The sequence below is a fragment of the Acanthaster planci genome, linkage group LG06 (assembly GCF_054643075.1).
Source record: "Acanthaster planci isolate LZ-2023a linkage group LG06, COTS_SCS, whole genome shotgun sequence".
Taxonomy (NCBI): Eukaryota; Metazoa; Echinodermata; class Asteroidea; order Valvatida; family Acanthasteridae; genus Acanthaster; species Acanthaster planci.
In genome coordinates, this window is record NC_141782.1 from 212,496 (window position 1) to 228,451 (window position 15,956).

The 15,956-nt window shown below is 39.0% G+C and overlaps 3 protein-coding genes across 7 annotated transcripts; 2 read left to right on the top strand and 1 right to left on the bottom strand.

Annotated features, from left to right (window-relative positions):
• Positions 1-82: 82 nt before the first annotated feature.
• Positions 83-3,654, top strand: orc6 (origin recognition complex subunit 6). 3 transcript variants are annotated; one of them, XM_022226648.2, is made up of 7 exons: positions 83-250; positions 1,017-1,149; positions 1,505-1,668; positions 1,937-2,038; positions 2,427-2,539; positions 2,806-2,874; positions 3,017-3,654. In XM_022226648.2, exons 1-7 carry the CDS (start codon positions 186-188, stop codon positions 3,136-3,138), a joined length of 768 nt encoding a protein of 255 aa, XP_022082340.2. In that variant the 5' UTR covers positions 83-185; the 3' UTR covers positions 3,139-3,654. The 3 variants fall into 3 exon arrangements, with proteins under 3 accessions (XP_022082340.2, XP_022082339.2, XP_022082341.2); XM_022226647.2 differs by having other exon boundaries at positions 85-250; positions 3,014-3,654; XM_022226649.2 differs by lacking the exon at positions 83-250 and adding an exon at positions 280-382 and having other exon boundaries at positions 3,014-3,654.
• Positions 3,655-4,041: 387 nt separating this feature from the next.
• ttll9 (tubulin tyrosine ligase like 9) lies at positions 4,042-13,284 on the top strand. 3 transcript variants are annotated; one of them, XR_015425562.1, is made up of 14 exons: positions 4,042-4,184; positions 4,771-4,814; positions 5,087-5,170; positions 7,618-7,732; positions 8,326-8,445; positions 8,811-8,945; positions 9,052-9,192; positions 9,788-9,875; positions 10,193-10,314; positions 10,756-10,889; positions 11,292-11,405; positions 11,770-11,894; positions 12,050-12,919; positions 12,988-13,284. XR_015425562.1 is itself a non-coding variant. In XM_022226741.2 (13 exons), the coding sequence occupies exons 1-13, from the start codon at positions 4,062-4,064 to the stop codon at positions 12,118-12,120; spliced, it is 1,413 nt and encodes a 470-aa protein (XP_022082433.2). In that variant the 5' UTR covers positions 4,042-4,061; the 3' UTR covers positions 12,121-13,284. The 3 variants fall into 3 exon arrangements, 2 of the variants coding, with proteins under 2 accessions (XP_022082433.2, XP_022082432.2); XM_022226741.2 differs by lacking the exon at positions 7,618-7,732 and adding an exon at positions 6,844-6,955 and having other exon boundaries at positions 12,050-13,284; XM_022226740.2 differs by having other exon boundaries at positions 12,050-13,284.
• Positions 13,283-15,937, bottom strand: pdrg1 (p53 and DNA damage regulated 1). Its single transcript, XM_022226688.2, has 5 exons — positions 15,740-15,937; positions 15,089-15,176; positions 14,766-14,840; positions 14,295-14,375; positions 13,283-13,985 (listed from the first exon to the last, which is right to left on the bottom strand). The coding sequence occupies exons 1-5, from the start codon at positions 15,821-15,823 to the stop codon at positions 13,915-13,917; spliced, it is 399 nt and encodes a 132-aa protein (XP_022082380.1). The 5' UTR covers positions 15,824-15,937; the 3' UTR covers positions 13,283-13,914.
• Positions 15,938-15,956: the final 19 nt, after the last annotated feature.

Genomic DNA, 15,956 nt, shown 5'->3' on the forward strand with positions numbered 1-15,956 from the left:
TTTCATTACAAATTGATTAAATGAAAAGGATTACAGACCAACCAAAGCTTACTGAAGGGCGCCATCCGTTGGCTTATTGACGCCAGTCTCGACACGGCACGTGATTTAAAGCCCGGACATTTGGCGCGGGTTCCGGTTTGGAGTTTAATGCCGATCAATGAATTACTGATAACCAAACGTGAACAATGAATCCATCAGAGATCAAAACTTTGGCTTTGAAAATCGGAATTTCATCAAAAGATGTAATCAGGTAAGCTAGGTTAGGGCTAGGTTTTTTTTCTCTTCCAGATCTACGTCATGCATGATCTAGGCCTGTCCATTTCCTGTGTTTTCCTTGCATTGTACAAGTAGGCCTAGTGCAAATTGATTATGTACCTTGAACGTAAGAGCCTAGACATTCTAGAGGCGAACCACACTATCATAACACAACTTTTTAGAAGTTTACCAATTATAGCAGGCCAGGCCTACCTCCAGGGTCACGCTGCTAACGTATTAAGCCTAGTTTCTGTTGCCAAATCCATGTCCAAAATGTTGGAACAGATGATGTTGAATCCTGTGGGTAGTTACTCAGACTTCTCCCTGACTGCCTGATTGACGTTGTTCCCTAGCTTGGATCTGTTCTTGTTTTTGTGACCGTGAAACACCATCTAATTCATTTGCTTAGTGGAAGTCCATTGCATTTCAGAGTAGGAGCCTAATAACCATCGTGATCAAGGTGGCAACGGTAATATTCGTTTGCAACCTCACAATTTGTATTAAAAAATTCCTAATAAACCAGGTTACGGCCTTTTTGGAAAGAGTTTCATAAACAGACATCACTTGAGGCCCTGTGCACAAGCCGATGCAACTGGCCTGAAAAATTCAAAGTGTTTTCTAAGTAAATGCTTCAATACATTTGACTTTTTAGGACATGTTATCACTTTTTGATTGCTAGTAAACCACTGGAAGGGGAATTAGCGATGTCCGTATGTGGAACTTATACTGCCTTTTTTATTCTGTGTTGCAACTTCTTTTAGGAAAGCCGAGGAATTGCTGAGACTTTGTGAAATCCGATGCATGTCAGCAACAGCCCTTGGCCCAAACAGCACATGCCAGGCAGTCATGTGCATTGAGCTGGCAGCAACATCAGTGGACCAACCAATCAACAAAGTAAATCTCCTCATATTGTTTGGTAGATTCTGTATTTGATTTGGGACAATCATAACCAATCATTATCATTGTCATCATCACTATCACAGGTTACCTAACCTGTAAATGGCGATTTCTTCACTGTTGGTTATGGAAACAAAATAAATAAATAAATAAATATTCAAGATCCTGAAAGGCATCTTCATCAGTTATCTTCATCAGTCTTCTGAATGTATGTTATCTCATTCTGTGCATTAATATCGTTAATTTCATATTTACCAGCACTCATTTTAACTCCATCAAAAGAATGAATAATAAAAAGCTGATATTTATCAGTAGTATTTACACAGTTTACTTTCATTTTATTTGTTTCCAGAATGCTGCCATCCGGTGTTCAGGAGTAACAAGAAAAGTCTACACTACGTTGTACAAGACGTTAGAGAACATCCTGGAGATGAAGCAAGATATTGGTATCAGAGATCTTGCTGTACAGTTTGGTTGTTTGCCTGCAGTCCACCCAGCACTAGAGATTCTGGCAAGGTGCTAGCTTCTCTGAAAATTTGAGACTAAAAATAAAACAGACTACCACGGAGGTTACTAGTCCATGTAAATTTAAATCAGGGACCCTGTCTTTATTGCCATAAATTTATTTCACAAACTGCTGAATGATCAATCATTCCACTAAAGTTGAAAATGTACCAGTGTAGTCTTACTTTTCAAATTTGAATAATTTCCAAAAGCTAAAAGTAAAAGAAAAATCCTGAAAGGGTGGTAACTTTTTTTCTCTCTTTGTATTTTTGTCGTTCAGATACAGAAAAGAATGTGAAGGAAAAATGAGCGAGTCAGCAAGGGACGATGTCAACTTCAACAGTTCATTGTTTACAACTGGAAGTTTGTACACTGCGTGCAGGTAGGGAGATACATGCGCATAATGTACCTGCTTCTAATTTAGAAAGTATTCCTGAATATGGAGTTTTGTGGGAAAAGGGAACTTCCGAGATGAAGTCCTTGGGTAGCTAAAGTTTATTGCACTGGATGATTTTCAGAACTATAGAGGGCCATGTGTGGTAGCCATCTTACAGGGTGGTTCTTCTGTTCCACAGGGAAACCTCCTTTGTGCATACCCTGTGGAAAATTAGACTTCAGTATCATAAATTATCAACATCTGCTGAAATTTCATAATTTGTCAACCCAAAAGTTTGATTTGGACTAATCTTTTTTTCAGTACATGAACATACAACTCACACCGCATCTGGGCATACTACCCACAAATACAAGGTTTCTTTTTTCATCATCAGGCATCTAAAAATCAAGGTAGAGAAGAGTAAATTTCTGTTGGTTGCTGGAGTGAAGAGATCCACTTTTGACAGACTGAGCTCTGACCTCACAACACATGCTACAGCTGTCATAGGTAAGAGAGCAGTCAGCAAAGTGTCAGAGCTTGTGAGAAAATAGCACCCTTTTGCTAGGTTGAGATGTGAACCCTCAACCTCCAGCTTGCATGTGAAAATACCTTAACCAATTAACCATCAGGTTCACTGGGGCCAGCAGGCAGGTTCCAATCCAATATTTCAATCACTGACTTATGGTGATATATTGTTCCAAAGTTGATGCTGTATTTAATTTCAGACATCATTTTGATTGAAATTTTCCACCTTTTTTTTTACAACTCTGCAGGGGAAAGAAAGACGGGTAAATCTAAGAGACAAGGACATTGGTTGGAAGACCTAGAAAAATCCTTTGAAGGTCTGTATATAAATGGACATCAATCCAGCCTCCCTAAGTAGATGAGGAGGCAGACTTTCACATTTTCTGATTTCAAGTGCTTTAAATTTGGAAGCATTTTCTCTAAAATGTATGTTTTCCCCATTTCTTTATTTGCCAGAAGAGTGCAGCCCACCAAAGAGGCAACCAATAGCAAAGCAGCATGGTGTATCCAATGGCAACAGTGACTATGAGGAGTGGAAGAGAAAAATACTGGAGGGAACAAAAACGAACACACAATCATGACAAAAGAAGGACCTGCTTTGAAATTGTTCATATTGTTGATGTGTTTGAGTTGCAGTTTGTTGAAGAATGTGCTCAGAATGAGATTTAGTGTTGGTTTTTGTTTTGCATGAAACCTAGTGTTAATTTCATTTGCCTGAACCCAGAAATGTTGAGCTAAGAAAGTATAACACGGGTTACCAGCCCAGGTTTCATGAGATTTAATGGAAATTGTCTGGCTCCTCTTTTTTGGTGTGATGTTTTCTGTCTTAATGCAATTAAAGTTAAATCAAGTTAATTAAATTACTTTTCTGGTTAGTTTTGTATTGTGCCTAGCAACCCCATCATTAATTTGGGCCATGTCATATTACCATCTCAGTTATGTTGCACTGTTCATATATCGTACCTGTGTGGAAGAAGTATGACTAACTTGGGGCAGGTAGTTCAAAGTTACATTTTCAAAGTCTGTTGAGAGTTTCTAAATGAATGTAAATATTGGTTGAATCTAACAAATAAATGAGGATGAAGCTGTGAAGTTAATTACACTGATGCAGTCTTTGCTCTTCCAGTTTTCCATAATTAACTTTAGAATGTTTTGAAGCTAAAAATGAGATGTTTAATTGAAAGCAGAGTTTTAAATAATGATTTGAGTTACGCTGTTCCAATAACGCAAAATGAATGACTCTGTTTTTGTGCTACTTTTTTTTTACTCAGTAAGTTTCAATAAAATTTACCAAAAAATTCCTTCGTTTACAAAAATGTGACTGATTTCCCTAGGTTTTGTTGTTTTTTATGGAGACAGACACCGGGAATGATTCTGGGAATGGAGGGGAATGCGCTGTGTATTTTTGAAATTTCACACCCTCCGCGTCGGACCCAAATTGTGAAATACTGGAGGCGTGTAGATTTTCAGGTATCGTCACGAGAGGGCGCTGTCTAATTGCACTATGACGACGAGAGAAGCGGAGTTAGATACTGAGATAGCTGTTCGACAATACGAGGGGTGGTTATTGAAATGTTTTGATCTGATCGGCCAGTTCGTATTCTTAAAAATGAACAAGGGTGGAAGGGTGAGTAATGAGTGTTTGGAATCACATTCTGACTTGGAAGTAGTTTTGAAATGATTTCAGAAATGCAGACACTGGCTGAAGTTCCTTGCTGGCTTTGCTCTGCTGACTGTGATGTGGTAGTGTGTGTGTGCTGACCACGCTCAGCGCAATCAGTCGATCCGCACGGGCGATCGCCGGATCGTTGTGCTCCTGTCGATCTTATTGCATGATTTGCCAATAATTCCACCATCAACCAATTCCGTTTTCTTTCATCGGTACTTGTGGAAGATTGTGTCGAAAAAGGAAACATCACAGATTTTCACACAGGTCGATGGATCTAGTGCAACATGATCACACCCAACACACACACTGTGTTGGCCTAAAAATGGCCGAATTATTGAATGGGCCATGAAAACCATAAAGAACAATTGTAAATTTAAAGAAACGACTGTTCTGCTACATTGCTGTAAACCATCTTTCTGCAGAAGCCTTCCAAATCCATGCAATGTTATTTCAGTGTACAGTTGGTCATCATAATTCATATTTCTAACAATTTTTCTGACAACGTATCTATTTATCCTGTTTGTTTACACTAATCTTTTTACAGGCAAACTTACAGAACTATAGACCTGCTATACGCAAGGGAATTGGGTAAGAGCAAACTCTCAGTCCAGATCCAGCCTTCAATCTTGTCTACATGTACCTCTGAATCCCAACACAACAGTTTTCACGATGACATAAAATAAATTGAAACCAAATCTGCTCAAATTTTTCAATTTACAGAATCTACTCAGATGTTAGATTGAAATGTCATGTTTTATCAGTTGTTCCATGAGGGATGAATCTATCAGAAACAGTTCCTAGAGTTTGGTCCAAGATTTGTAATGATAGAGAAATGCCCAGATCTTTGTCTGTTTTTCTAGGGATCGTCCTATTCGCTTCAAATGCTCCCTACAGAACACCATCCTTGATGTGTTGCGATCCAAGAACTGGGTCGAGGTCAAAGAGTAAGTCTGACATTCAATGTTTGTTTTTGGCAAACTCGGACCAAAGCAAATGTGTTCCTTCTTGAAGGTACCTCTGAGTATCTACCTGATAAATTTATATTTCATCTCAATTTCTCATACCAAAACACTTTAAAAGTGAAAGATCACCAGCCAAAAATCCAATTAAAACCAATTTTCAAACGGTATTAAAATCCATCTTTATGGACTCACAAGGTTGACAAATTCCATAGCCCTCAAAAAAGCATGGAACATTTTGGAAATTCAGTGACTATTGATATTTCCAATTTTGTTTACGAATTTTTTGCACCTGGCATATTTTGGCCCCTTTCGTATTTGTAAAGGTCGGTTTATATTTGGCTCGAAAGCAAACACAAATTTGAGTATGTGCCATCAAATCAAATATTTATGCTGCAAATTGGCAAACGTTGAACACATTTCAACCTTGAGGGAAATTTGCTGTAAATATTTTGTGACGTCAGATTCTCTTTGCTTTCACATTTGCTTGAAGTATAAACCGGCCTTAAAACAGAAAAGGAAAGCACCTCTGCCAAGTAATTTTGGATTTTTGCCCTGCCCGACGTGTATTTTAACACTGTATACTCAGTGTATGCCCCTGAAGGCTTGTGAAAAAAAATCACAAGTGTACTCGGTTGGGACTCGAACCCACGACCTCCTGCTTACTAGTGCAGACGTCTTAACCACTCGACCACCAAGCTTGCTGGTGTTGGCTGGCTGTTTCAAATCAGATGTAGCAGCAGGTACCACAAACAACTACATGTATTTCACAAGCCTTTGGGGGCATTCACTGAGTATAGAGTGTTATAATACACATCGGGCAGGGCAAAAATCCCAAATTAATTTACATCTCCCCGGCGCAAATCCATCCTTAAAACACCTCTGCCAAGTATGGTTTTTGTATAATAACTTTTGCCCCCGTTTCAAATGCACTGTTCTGTTCTATGGAGATATGAAGTTAACTTTAATACCACCTTATTTCTCACTGGAGTCTGGCTGTAAAGATTCTGCTTCCGCATTCTTTCTGTGAACCTGTTGACATCAATATGTTTGTCTTTTCTCTCCTCAGTTAGCTCAACGTTGATTATATCTAATGCATTATGGGAAATACCATCTGCCTACTAATACTTACTCCTCTACACATCAATCTATTCCCTACATCACACCTTTGAAGTACTGGTCAGCTGCCCTCTGCCAAAGATCCCTCTCACAAACTCACATACCTCTGGGTACCCCCTCCCTGTAACCCCCAGCTTCTCCTGTATCCATTCTCCTCTGCCAAGCTCTCGGCTCAGAACTAATTTTACTCAAGTGCTGTTGTAAATCAGTATTTTCCCTGGAGAAACTTATGGTTAAGGCTGATGTGGAAAATTATTTGGCAAAATTTCTGAAATTTGTTTGAATGGTGAAGAAGCCCTTTGAAATCCGTTTATGCTGTTTATGTTTTCTGTACAATTTGATGATTATTGTGGACAGTATCTATCACAGAAATGTGGCCAAGGTTTAAGGGTCCCCCCTCTCCTGCCTCAATCAAATTCTTTACTTGAAATCCATTTCCATCTGACAATTCACCATACTAACCTTCATGGACATAATTCATGCACATAAATCTGTATAAATTAATGGTGGAATCGTGTGTGTGTGTATGCTCGCTGCAGAGATGCGGACTTTGATTTCTTTTGGGCTGACGTGGGCTGGATGAAGGAGTACTTTGATCACTTCTACATGCAAGAACATGTCAGGATTAATCACTTTAGGAATCATTATGAGGTTAGAGGTCAATCACCTTGCACCCATAGCAACAGACAATCTGATCCATGGGGGTAGCCATCTTGGATTGTTAATGCCATCGCTTAATGGGAATCAGTGGCTAACCCGCTGATTTACTTTGTATTGGAATCCCTTTCATTTCATATCAAATAACAAGTTGTGCTCTAGTTGTCCTGTAACTGTGACAAAATTTGGCCAATCAAATACAAGATGGCCACCTGTTTGGTTCAGATTGTCTTCTGTTGCATTAAAACAATTGGGATGAAAGTCAGGAGAAAAACCAGTTCTTTGGAATAATTGATGAGAGTAGAACGCCTTGCTCCTGAGCCTGTAAATACTCAAACTGCTAATTTGCTGCTGTTTTGAATGGAATATTTGTGAGCTTAGACAAAATAAATGTCACAATGAGGCAATGTGTGAAAATAAATTTACCTTCTGACCCAAGAAAATTTCTGGATAACTGCTGTCAATAGCAGAGTGTAAAGAGAATCTTCAACAGAGAAATCCTCCAATGACAGTTAGTTCCTTTGGTTTTTCCAAATGGACTGCTCCTTCCCTGACTTTCAGCCCAATTTCCACCCTTGATTTTGTTTTGTTGTGGTCGCAATCATGATTTTATTTTTGCCCCCATGCCATGCCCCTCTCCTTCCACTCGCTTGTAGGGATGAATTTGATTTTGACTTTTTCTGGGCGGATCGGGTTTGGATGCGAGAATACTTTGACACGTGCTACATGGAGGACCATGTACGCATCAACCACTTTCGAAATCACTATGAGGTAAGGCCAACAAGTAATGTAGCATACGGCAACAGGTTTGTGAAGAAGCCTACTTAGTAAAGGAGGGACATTGCAACTGACTTGCCCTATCCTTCCTAATGATGCCAGACCATCTCAATGAAAATCGACGTCCTCCACCGTCTCCTCTGAATATGAGCCACAAGTCGTTATATCTTTCCACAAACATTTGTTTCTCCCTTTTGGTGTTCACATCGCTCTATGTTTTGTTTATCAGAGCTGCAGTATGTAAACTTCACTTAGGAACATCTGCTATGTTTCAAATCATGCAGATTTTTAATGATGACCATTTGAAGCTCACCAAAGTTGACAAGTTTGTCAGATAAAATGCCTTATACATCCATTTCATTTTCCTCCCACACTGTTGTCAGCTAGATTAGAAATAATAATTAATTACTTAGATTTTAACTGTCATGGTTTGTTTTATGACCACCATCACAGCTATATCTTTTTGTTTGGCCTGATATTCCCACTTCATGGTGTCTAGTTTATCCAATAGATATAGTGTTCATTTTCTAGTTTTTGTATCCCACTGCTGTTGCATGTACTGATTTTTTTATTATTTTCATCGGCAGTTGACTCGCAAGAACTTAATGGTGAAGAATCTAAAGAGATATCGCAAGCAGTTGGAACGAGAAGTTAGCAAAGTAGAAGCTTCCAGATGCGATTTCTTCCCAATGACCTTTGAACTGCCAGTAAGTTTCTCTGCCAACTGAGCCATGAAACAGCCACTTGATTTCTGTTGGACAGACTAAAGGTCAAGCAAAGGTCAAGTAATCAGCGACTTCACATTTCTCAAAAATGTCAATAGATTTTTATGATTTATGAATAATATATAATATCCTAAACAGTCAAACAGTCAGATTTGAATTGTGACAAGTGGATTACGACTACTTGATGTCCATGACAAGATTAAATTCGTTATGAATTGTTTTTAAGTCAATCCTCAGCTGTAGTTGTGAATAATAATTTGTAATAAGTTATAAAGTGAATTGTGAATATTAATGAGTGCATCCGGCCATGTTTAATATTTGGGTTGAATTCTATTTCTTACTTCTAGTCAGAGTATCACATGTTTGTGGATGAGTTTAAGAGAAATCCTGGTTCCATCTGGATCATGAAGCCAGTTGCTAAGTCTCAAGGCAAAGGCATCTTCCTCTTCAAGAAACTTAAAGACATCATGGAATGGAAGAAGGTACAGATAGGTCATAGTTTAACACTTATGAATAATTCATGTAATCATGAATAGTTTATTATTTTGTATTGTTGTTGTATTGGTTTTCATTTTTGCCTTCCCTCAGAGTGATAGTTACCGGCCCAGAGATGGTAAGGATGAGGAAAAAGAACAGCCAGAGACATACATTGTGTCGCGGTATATTGAGCGCCCTTACCTCATCGGAGGGAGGAAATTCGATCTTAGGGTCTACGTCCTTGTCACCTCGGTATGTACCAGTTTAACGACACCCTCTCATATGAGCATCAACACTAGCTCCAAGCATTACATATCCATTGAAATTGCTCCCAGAGTTATTTTGACATCTGAATGCAACACACACATGTGTTAAGTTAATGGAGTCGATTTTTATGTCTGTGAAAGTGAAACGTATGAACGCATCATGTACGCCATGCACCAAAAAAACATACATATGGAAAGGCACCTTAAGTCAACTTGTAACAAACTGATTTATATTAAATTTAGTCGGGCATTTAAATAACGAAGAACAAGTGGCTTTGTTGTACCTCATCCAAGATTACCAAGGACTGATTTCTGTTGACAGAGAGCTCCACTGTTGTAGTTCATCCATCATACCATCTTGAAATCATCATTCACATTCAACATAATCACCTAATTATATTATGGAAGACCTCGTTGTTTGTCAATCGATCAAATTTCTGATAATAGCATTTTTTCTTGAACGTTAAACACTTTATCAGATGAGGTTTTTAGACATATGGCCTTAAGTGTTGCTTTTTATATCAACAGCAATATCTTTACCATGTTCAGTGATCCACCTGTAATTTCTGCCTTTCCTGCAGTATATTCCACTCAAAGCATGGCTGTACAGGAGCGGATTTGCAAGATTCTCAAATTCTAGATTCTCTCTAGAATCCATTGATGACACCTGTATCCTTTTCTTTGAACAGCAAGCCCTTCTTGTGCTAAGACAAACTGAAATAAGATCATGACTGTAACTACAGCCTCTTCCCTGGTAAAAAGGGAAAACTTGAATTTTATTACAAGGACATTTCTACTCTGTCATATGCCTTTTACATTGAGTCACTTTTGTGCACAATGTGGTGAAAAACACCTGTCTGTGTACACCCTACATCTTGAACTGGCTGTCTTGAGCCTGTGCCCTTCCCTGTGTCAGCTGCAGTTCTTGAGTCAATCGCACAAAGGTTAGAATGAAACAGCCATCCTTAACAAACCTGTCCAAACAGTTGTTCATCTGACCAATGTTGCTGTGCAGAAGACAGCACCAGACTACGACCCAGAGAAAGGTTGCAAGTGGTCTATGCAGCAATTCAGGCAGTACTTGACTGCCAAGCATGGCATTCAAGATGTAAGTATCTTTGGCATTTTCGTCTGTAACATGCAATGATCAGTGAAATTATAGCATGTAAACACTGGTCCTTCTTCAGGAAATTTAATGAATACTAACTTTCTTGACCATAGACTTATAAGTCATCTTCCCTCTTTTGTCTCCTTGAAAGATTATTCTCAGCAAATTTTGTGTCGCAGAATTCTTTGTCAAGGCTCCAGAGAGCAGATTTACTCTTAAGTCTATCCAGATTTTTTCTTTTATCTGTTTCTCACAACTTTAAACTTCAGTGCAGTTTTGCAACATATAAACTGGAGTTTTAAATGTCTGTAAGAAACTGAACTTGGGACTCAGGAAAACAGGATTTATTGTCAGAAAAAAAACAAATATCACTGCTGCATGGTCCAGTAACGCTGACTTAAGAACAAAGTTCTCATTAGAGAGGTGATTGTGCCGTTACAGATGGAGGAAATGTTCCGAAACATGAATGATATCTTCATCAAGAGTCTACACAGCGTTCAGAAGATCATGATAAATGACAAGCATTGCTTTGAGCTGTATGGCTATGACATTCTGATTGGACAGGATCTCAAACCGTGAGTTCATTCTCAGATTCCAAAGTTTTCTGTCAGTAAAATAATAATGATTATTGATAATCCAAGAATTGTTTTGAAAACTTTCTTAGTTTGAATACTGAGTGTGTCAGTCTTAAAATCTTAATTTGGAAATGTAATTTCAACTATTCTGTTAGAATCCTGATTGTGTATTTAAGATTCTTATTGGGAACTAATTTAGATCTTGTATAGAGTACATTGAATTTGATACTTAGACAGTGGCTTTTAACTTGTTTTTGCAAATACAAAGTAGAAAACTGAGAGTGCAAATGTTTTTTTTTAATTGTCAGTTGGAGAGGAGGGATTGATGAAATCTGTGTGTAGTGTGATGATTGATTTTTGACAATATTCTGTGAAGTACATGATGCCTTTTCCTCTTGGCAGGTGGTTGATTGAAGTCAACGCTTCTCCATCCTTGACAGCCAGCAGTCAGGATGATTACAACCTCAAATTTGGCTTGCTGGAAGATATGCTGCATATCATTGACATGGAGAGCAGGTACTAGACTCAGCTAACTTATGGAGTGGTTGTATCCTGATACATGTAGCTAAAGAGCAGTTGCCTAGCTAGGATTGGGGTAGGAGGCCAACGCAGTGCTCATAAAGGCTTTTTAGCTGAAGTTACATCTGAGGGCAACTCTCTGTCTAAGGGCTATGAACAGACACTTAGCAATTACCACAGGTCTGTTGCTTTGGAATCCACAATGATACTGTCTGTCGCTATGGCAACTGGGGAGCTTCTCACAATGGCTTAATGTCAAAGCCACATCAGTCAGCAGTCCAGTGCATGACATGAGGCTGACACATAAACAAAGATACTGATTTTAAACGCAATTCTTGTTTTAAATTTCTCCTCACTACAGAATGACGGGCAAGGAGAAAAGAATTGGTGGATTTGATCTGATGTGGGATGACGGTCCAGTCGTGGCGGAGGAAGGCGGAGTTGACTGCATCAGTCCTCCCTCCTACTCAACCAACACATTCCTTGGTGAGAAAAAAAGCCATATTGATACCTTTTTCTTTATTCTGCGAACATCAAGAACCAGTTTAGAGTTGTCAAATCCGAGTTTTTGTTCACATTGGTGCTAATTGTAGCATATATCCTTGCAGTAAAATTACTCATTTCTTGTTCTGTTTTCACAGGATGCCACAATGACAGAAAGACTCAACTGAGACAACTCTTCAAACACTTGACAGCAACCAAGAAAACGTGATGGAAGGGCCTCACTAAGCCGTTATAAGTCGGTTCATAAGCTGGAGTATTATTGAAATGGCCTACCTGTAGCCGATAACTTGACCTGTGTATAAGTTTGTGACTGCACAAAGATATGAGAGGTGCTTGGAGGAGATATAGACCAGGACCAAGTCTTAAACATTCTGAAAGACAAGATTGAGTACACTCATTGCATTATCCAGGTTGGGGTATTACAATATATATTAGTCTGGTTATCCTGATTGGTATGTTACAACACACAACAGTGGTCTTCCTCACCCTACTATCCCTAACGGGGTATCAGATTTATGGGTCTTACTGTGCTAAACCAATTGGCCAGCATACTTTTTATTGCAATTAATCATGAACATGCATTAATTATATTTCTTCCCTGTAAACATGTCTCTTTCAGGACTGCATAACCATGTTTGCATTGTTTCATCTGCTTGTCATTTTTGCTTACATTAATTCTGCAACAAAATATTTTGAAAGTCCTTTCCTTGTGAGTTCACTTTAACTCCATCGCGCCGGGACGAGGCCAGAGCTGCCGTAAAAATTGAGCTCCTCAGCCTGCTTTTCAGCTATTATTCTCGGCCCACACTTGAGCGAACACGGTGAAAGAAGGCAGACCCTGGCTCTTGTATATATGGTAATTGGCCTTTGTGTGTAGCCCAGAAATGAAAAGACCGAATTTGCACCATAATCACCAGCTCCACAATAGTCCCCACTTTGAAAAGAGGCAACGGGAATGAGGAAGCGTGAGTAGAGCCGCATGCCGAGAATTTGTGGTTTGGCAGGCGGCCTTCGATTGCCAAGCGAGGCTGGAATTCTTGGAGTCAGCTTTCAGAAAGAAATTCCCGTCGTCAAGGGGTTAAGGAAGTCTGCTTGTGCCTAGAACTCTACGAATGAAATAGGTAAAAGTGGGATTTAGCATTTGAATTGAAGGTTGAGATAGACCAATTCATGAGTGAATGGTACAATATTCCAATGATTTTCTTGTCATTCTATTATCACATGAGGTGGTTGTATTGACATCGAAGCTGTTAAGGTTTTTATACAGTATCACATTTATTCCGTCCTTGTCAATTCGTTTCTGAAAAGAGTTATTGCATATATGTGGCACGAATTTTGGGTGAAAAATGCAATAAAATGAAGCAAACCTGTTCTAGCTTGTCAGCTTTTCCTTTTATTACAAACAACCCTTTGTCATTTTTTACATTTTCTACAGAAGTTACTTGGTAAATAAAAACTGCACTTCATCAAGCTTCATAAAACATGTTGGCTGTCACATGCATCGTTACTATTGCAATACTATTGTACTTTTAAGACCAAACTGGTTGTCCAAGGGTTACGTAAGATTTGCTTGTATGCACAAGTTCAAAATGTGCCGGTCTATCAAAATTTAAAGTATACTTTTTGAGTCCTGGCCAAAAAACCTGGCTCATGATTGACAATACACAAATTGTTTGTTCCTTATTCCCCTAAGCTCAGTCTTGAAATAGTCAGGAGACCCAGAATCCTGAGGAGTATCTTGGGGAGACGGACCCAAAGAAATGAGCAATCATCTCAGTGTCAAACATGAACATCCTCAAGGCATTCTAGAGGTAGTCATTTCAAGAAGTGGCTGGTACCAATGATAATGTGGCATCACACCATATGAATTCTTTCTGATGGCTCCAGGAACATGTCAAAGATGGATGATCAGAACGGCTGGTAAATGCAGCAAAACCAGGTCGTGGCACTGGAAGGCAACAGTCAAGTGTAAGCCTTTGATGAGTTTTGATTTGATAGCTTGTCACCTCTTGACTGCTTTGATTTCCTCGCTGGACAACGCTGTTAGATCAAATCCTTTTGCTTTTTTCTGCCCTGTTATTAGAAGAAAAAGGTCAAAAGAACAACAACTATACCAAATGTCACTCTTTGGCTCGGTCATTTGTGAAAGAAGTTCAAACGGCAGATTGTTTGACTAGTTTGACTACCATGTCATGTGATTTGCTGGTCCAACTTCATTGGATCAGCTTGAAATTAAACCAAAGAACAAACAGGTAAAGACCCACGGACACTGAACAGCAACAGAATCAAAGAATACCACAAATACAACCATTCTTATTTGGAGGATTGGAATATGGTGAACTGTAGGGGCCTTGTAAAATGATTACTAGAAAGTAATCTCACCTTCTAGATCTCTAAGCTTTGCCACCTTGGGTCTGAGCTCCTTGTGAAGTCGATCAATTTCTTCATCCAATTTCTTCTGATCTGTTGAAAGACATTTTACAACTTCTGTTATTTATACAACCCTGATGTTATTTACAGGGATTGATTATTCCTTAAACAATGGAAAATCCTTTCTTTATTTAGTATCAATCTTGATCCTGGATTGAAAGAAGTTACCATTGCAACAAGTCTTGCCTAGGGACACAAGAAATGAGCGATAGGGTTCAAAGTTCAACACCACTTCAGGAAAACAATTGCAACCACTCACTTAAATGCAATGCAATGCTCTACAAATCTTAACAAGCTGAACAATACTGAACTCTGATGCAATAAACATCTTTCACAAATTTGTCAAAGCAACAAAACCAAAACTTCATGGGTGTCTGAGAATGGATTGTTTGAGAACCATGTAAGGGGTAGTAGATTTTTTACCTTGCTCTACCATGGCCTGTGCAGAAGGTCCAGGAACTTTGATGAACATGTTACCAAAGCAAATCCAAGACTTGGCTACAATAGATCAAAAACAATTAAACAAACACAAGGTGTTTAAAAACAAAAGAAATGAAGAATGCATACAAACTGTATACAAGGTTAGAAGACTCACGAAGCACTAAAATTAGAATTAAAAAAGTACAAATACAAAATTCAACAAGTATTGAACTGCCACACCAGGACTGAATACAACAAATGTCATTTTCAAGAGTTTCTTTTTTTTTGGGGGGGTGGGAAAGTAGTTTATCAAGTTGATGACTTACATTCCCCAGTTCTGCTTTGTTGATTTTGCTTCATGAGGCACCTCAGGCCTTCACGATTACCATTACGTGTGCGATCCAGGTCAACTATCTGAAAAAATGAAAGCATAAATTTATACACATGATGAAACGAGAACGTCCAGTTATATGTCACAAGACTTTAACAGTTTCATATCTAGAGGGCACCGTTGGTAGAGAGCAAGGGGACATGGCTACGTTTTTGGAACTGAGAGCACAGAGAAATTGCAGAATATCCAACCATTCCAGAAGAGAAATTTGGAATCATGGTTATGCGTGGGTGTAAGGTGAAAATCCCCATGAGAACAGTTTGACCTCATAGCCAGCTTCAAGGTTAATCATTTTTTGGGGGGGGGGGGAATTTTGCGGTTGAGCTGAAAATTTAACAAATGTTACTAGGCCTATCTCCTTCGTGGGAGGGATTTTTCACAGGTTAAAAGATGGGACAGTCATTTTTAGAAAATAAATCCATCTCCCCTGGACCAAAGACCTGGATATGCCACTGGCACGACTGGTTTACCACATTCAGCATGTTCATGACGTTTATCAAGTAGGCCTAGCCTAAACCGAAATGAAATTGGCTCAATGTAGGGTAGCCTATGCCATCGATCCAATAGCTGAAAATAATAATAACACCTGTTGTTTATCTGCAAGAACCTCTTCAGCCACCTGTTCGAGTTCTCCTAAATGCTTGAGGATGAACTGAGTGTCCCTCGACATTTTGTGGAGAAAAAACCTCACGGAAAAGGACAATACACCAACAAAAATGTGGAACAATCCCTACGCCGCACCGGGCAGTACCGCAGCTAACTAGCTAGCCCTGATGAGACCAATGCAGCATTTGACCACTGGA